Genomic DNA, 4,977 nt, shown 5'->3' on the forward strand with positions numbered 1-4,977 from the left:
TTTAGCTCACTGAAATTTTAATTTGCTAGAATGCGTTTTTATTTCAGGATGTTAACTGGAGCAAGTGGATTGCCGCGGGACCTGATCTAAGCGATTAGAATTCAGAAACAATTGTTGCCGTGGGACCTGATCTAAGCGAAATAGGCCTGAGCCGTTGCTTGCTGCCCAACTGTTAGCCGAATTCAGCTAAAAAACTATTGACTTTCAAAAATATTGGATCAGTTCTTTCTGGCTCCTAGATTTGACCTGGCTTTTAGATCCAGCGAAAAGAACTCGATCTGACCCGGCTTATGTGGGCAGCCCACCGTCAAATTCCTTTGTAGAAGACTGCAGGAGAGCAGCTTTCCACAGCTTCTCCTGTCCTCCTATTTAAATTTGCCCTCACCTAGTCTATGCAATTCGCCGGTCGGTAGGGCAATGAAGTGATTTCAGTCGTAGTCCATGCTTCAGCGATTGATGGGGAACGAAATGAAAGTGATATGAAGTGATTTCAGCAACGTGTTTGTAGGTGGAGTGGGTAGCCAGAAAGGTGTTTACTTGGCATGGATGATGGCATAAGCTCTGAATCGACGCCCCATCATGCCCAATAGTGCCATGATGATTTGTTTTCTTTTTTTCTTTGCGAAGAGCCATGATGATTTGTTTTCTTTTTTTCTTTGCGAAGAGCCATGATGATTTGTTTTCGTCAATACACCGTCATGTAATTGACTACGGAGTACTTTGTAATCTCTTATTCTGGGTTATATGCATCTTGCTACGGAGAATCAGCCGGGTGTACTGAACTCATTTTCCAGAATTGTTTTGCACCAGGTAGAAAAGGCATTTTTTTTCGAAAAAGAAAGTAGCAAGAAACACAAATGTGTAAATACAATTTGTGCGGCGTTACCTGAGTTTTGAATTTATGAGTAATCATTTCATTTTTTGCATCCACGAATCGGACAGCGTTTAACATCAACGTACTGTAATTCAGTTTGTAAATCTACAACACGACATGAACAAAAACATATCCCGACAAAGAAAATTGCAACTGATCCGAGAGTACAAAACACAAAACACAGATCGATCTCTCTTCATCGGCATGTAACGCACGCATGATCTCGCTGCATCAATGATTCTAAGCCTGGAGTGGCTTGCAGACGACGGTGGCGTGCTTGAGGATCTGGTTGCTGAACTGTCCGGGCTTCTCCGTGGTGTCGATCTTGGCCTGCCCCGGCGGCGGCAGCAGGGTGAAGTTCTGCACGAGGCGTCCGAGCGTGATGCCGATGATGGGCAGCGCGAGGATGATCCCGGGGCAGCTCCTGCGGCCGACGCCGAAGGGCACGAAGCGGAAGTCGTTGCCGTGGGCCTCGACGGCCTTCTCCTCCTCCATGAAGCGCTCGGGCCGGAACTCGTCGGGCCGCACCCACCGCTTGGGGTCGTTGGCCAGGAACCAGGCGTTGACCAGGATCTTGGACTCGGCGGGGATGTCGTAGCCGGCCAGCTTGGCGTCGCTCAGGTTCATGTGGGGGACGAGCAGCGGGATGGCCATGCGGAGCCGGAGCGTCTCCTTCACCACGGCCTGCAGGTACGGGAGCCGCTCTAGGTCTGGCTCTGTCACTGCCGTGTTGGGGCCCAGCACCGCGGTGATCTCCTCGCGGACCTTGGCCTGGATCTCCGGGTGGTTCACCAGCTCCGCGATTCCCCACTCGATCGACCACAGCGTTGTCTCGATGGCTGTACGCACAAAAATAAATCCCATTGGTTATTGTACAATCTTCGAATTAATTCAAGTACTGTACCTTAATTTGGTCTCAAAATTTCGATCGATCAACCAGTATCAGATCTACTACAGTACGACATATTGCACCGACAATTCATTAGGGAAAAACGAGTAGTAATCTCTTCTATCGGTATTACTTGTCTAAAATTTGTTCAAATAGGGATGTATCTATTTTAAAAGGCATCTAAATAAATGTAATATTTCGACGAGTAACTCCGTCGTAAGGAGTATAAAATTAAATTGAGACCGAGAAAGGAATTTGCTCCATCACGTGGACGCGTGCAGTTCTGACTTGTGAGTCCAGTTTGCTCCTAGCACGTTCAAGGACTAATACGGGATCACAAAGAAAGAAAGTCACATGCTACTTTTCTTTTACAGAAAAAGTCCTCACATGCTACGCTGTGTTGCTTGTGCCGGCTAACTCGCCCGTTAATTAACAATAAAAGTTAGGTTACGGACGCTTTGACTAAGACGTTTCCTATCGCACATGCTACCACTATGTCAGTAGTGGTAATCAGCTATTCATAAAGAAACGGTACTGAACGACAACATCATGACGGCCTGGCTATGCACATCATAATAGTACCACAACCTATATTTGTAGTTTGAAACTTTCTTTTCCAACGTTTTTAAGAGCACATCCCCAGTTTCTTTACCAGGTAAAACATCTTCTCTCTAAAGTAGTATACTAATACTCCGTATATGTTTAGTTAGGGAACTTAATTACCTGCGACGTTGATGTTCTCGACTATGTAAAGGACGTTGTCGTGGTTGATCTCGCCCTTCCTCTCGGCCTCCAGGATGTGGTCCATGGCGCACCTGATCTCACCAGTCTTCTCCAACGCCTCCCTGCATACGTACATAGTATACATGCATATTAATTTCTGGGTTGGATTACCCGCAAAAAAAAAAAAAAAACTGGGTTGGATAACTGACGACTCGTCAGAAGCTTCCTAAGTACACACAGTACTGTAGTAAAATGCAGCCATCTTGTCATGGTGATGGTTGGCAACTTGGCATGATCGATCCGTCCAAATCCCAGGATTAAACTATCAAATCAATTATTGCGTTGGTTTGGCCCCCCACCAGAGGAAGAGGGGCAATGCGCAAGTGCAGGGGAAATGAATGCTCTACGATTAGCCTATTTTAATCTATCGCCTAATTGTGCTCTGCATGTTACAAGGACTCCACTTCGCATGTTACTAGAGGATGAGTGCGATTTCTTTTTTCCCATTTGTTTACTAACTCCTCCCATCGAATTCTGAAGGGGTTTTTCACATCACTTATTAAGAAGAGGAATACTTCGAACAATTTAGGCAGGAACGAAACTTTCCAACTGATGCGAAAAGCAAAGGTCCAACCTGGGAAAGGTGAGCCATCACATGGTGTTGGGTTCACCTAATGATGAAATTTTGCAAGCAAGGTTTTTTAAAGATCACCAGATGCATGGTGCTGGTAGTATCTATATATGGGACCAGGCATACTGCGTTACTGACGCAATGAGACAGATCTTATGTTCCTTTCATTCTGTTTGTCCTAGCTAGCTGAGCAGGAGTTCTTTCTTTTGCTGGTATGCGAATTGGCTTGGACGACAGCGTGACACGTTGGTTGTTCTCAGAAACCATGAAGAAGTCAAGTGTAGGCGCACAACTTGTGTCCATGAAATGAAATCTATCTTTGCTGCTTGCGGACGTTATCGACGTCGCTAGCATTGATGTCCGAGGCGAGAGGGATCTGGATCACATCTCCGACCCACCTCTTTGGAACCAACCGACTTACGCACCTACCACCAACGAACGAAAAGGGCCTCCAGCTCACGGATGCATCGCAACTGGTCAACCACCAGCCGCGAATGCACCAAAGCGCGAGATGATTAAAGAACTTAATCGAAGTGCTACCAAGTGGTTGTCCTACTTTACTGGTAATGCTACGAAATCGATTAACAAATTAGCATCAATGGATCCCCACACGATGTGGAGTAGCAAAAACTTACTTGCGCTCCTGGACGAAATGGTCCTCGAAGACTTTCATCCGCTTGGACTTGAGGGTGTGGCATCGGTTGAGGTAGCGGCGGAGGAAGGGGCGGAGGACGGGGATGAAGTCGCCGTAGTTGTAGTCGAAGCTCTGGGAGAGGATGCTGCGCTCGGCGTTGAGCGCCTTGAGCTTGTTGAAGAGCGGGTCGTCGACGCTGGCGAACCTTCTGTCGAACATGATGCGGAACATGTCGTTGTACATCATGAGCTGCAGCCTGCGGCGGATGACGACTCCGCCGACCGCCGACGCCGGGTCCGCCCGCACGTCCTCCACCACCAGCCTCGCCTCCTCCTCCCACCCCACCCGGTTCTGCGCCACCACCTTGTTGGTGAAGAAGGGCACCGTCATGATCCGCCGCATCTTGCGCCAGTGGTCGCCGTACACCGTGAACACCATGTCCTGCTCCATCGCATTTTCACCAAATCAATTAAGAATATACTAGTAGTACTATTGGGGAAGATCTTAATTAGACACGGCGTATGCGTGAAGATTCAAAAAAGGCAATTGGTGATTGGCCCTTTAATTACCTACCTGGCCTTTTCCGGTGAAGATGTCGAAGACGACGTTGCGGGTGCGGGATCCGAACTCTACGCCCTGGGTGTGGAGGACCTCCTTGGCGAGGTCGGGGCTGGAGACGACCACCAGGTTGCGGACGCCCATGCGGAGGAGGAACACCTCGCCGAACCGCTTGGCCATGCCCATCAGGTTGCGGTGGTTGAGGTCGTCGCCGACCTGGAGCCAGTTGCCGACGATGGGGGCGCCGGAGGGCCCGGGAGGGAGGCGGAACCGCTTGCCCGTGAGCTTGGCGACGGCGATCGCCAGCACCGCCGCCGCGAAGAGGCCCAGGAGAGCCTTCTCCAGGAGGAGGACGTCCATGGTGTTTCTGTGTGTGTGCTGCAGTTGCAGAGCAGAAGGGGGAACGAATAGAAATGTAAAGCAAATCCTGATGATTGCGGCTCGAGCAGAGGAAACGGTGGGGATTTTATAGCGATCGACGGGATCGAAGGGACAGACGGGTCAGATTTGAGCACAAAAGAGTTTGGTTGGGCCGGATTCACGAAAGTGGGCCCTGGTCTAACAAACCATTTTTGTCGAGGTTGGCATTGCTAATACGGAAAGTGGCAATTTGCGGGGGTTGGTAAAAAAACTGGAAGAAAAGAAGAGAAAAGAAAAGCAGCTGCTCT

General features: G+C 49.0%; 1 protein-coding gene across 1 annotated transcript; it reads right to left on the bottom strand.

Annotated features, from left to right (window-relative positions):
- Positions 1-882: 882 nt before the first annotated feature.
- On the bottom strand, positions 883-4,760 carry LOC100833073 (trans-cinnamate 4-monooxygenase). Its single transcript, XM_003568651.4, has 4 exons — positions 4,325-4,760; positions 3,753-4,192; positions 2,487-2,608; positions 883-1,713 (listed from the first exon to the last, which is right to left on the bottom strand). The coding sequence occupies exons 1-4, from the start codon at positions 4,667-4,669 to the stop codon at positions 1,115-1,117; spliced, it is 1,506 nt and encodes a 501-aa protein (XP_003568699.1). The 5' UTR covers positions 4,670-4,760; the 3' UTR covers positions 883-1,114.
- Between the last annotated feature and the right edge of the window lie 217 nt (positions 4,761-4,977).

The sequence above is a fragment of the Brachypodium distachyon genome, chromosome 2 (assembly GCF_000005505.3).
Source record: "Brachypodium distachyon strain Bd21 chromosome 2, Brachypodium_distachyon_v3.0, whole genome shotgun sequence".
Taxonomy (NCBI): domain Eukaryota; kingdom Viridiplantae; phylum Streptophyta; class Magnoliopsida; order Poales; family Poaceae; genus Brachypodium; species Brachypodium distachyon.

Excerpts from the sequence above, each read along its gene's own strand:
- LOC100833073 (XM_003568651.4), bottom strand. The coding sequence starts at position 4,669 with ATGGACGTCCTCCTCCTGGAGAAGGCTCTCCTGGGCCTCTTCGCGGCG. Across the intron at positions 4,193-4,324 it reads TCTTCACCGGAAAAGGCCAG|GACATGGTGTTCACGGTGTA; the intron begins GTAGGTAATTAA and ends GCGATGGAGCAG. Across the intron at positions 1,714-2,486 it reads CGAGAACATCAACGTCGCAG|CCATCGAGACAACGCTGTGG; the intron begins GTAATTAAGTTC and ends TTGTGCGTACAG.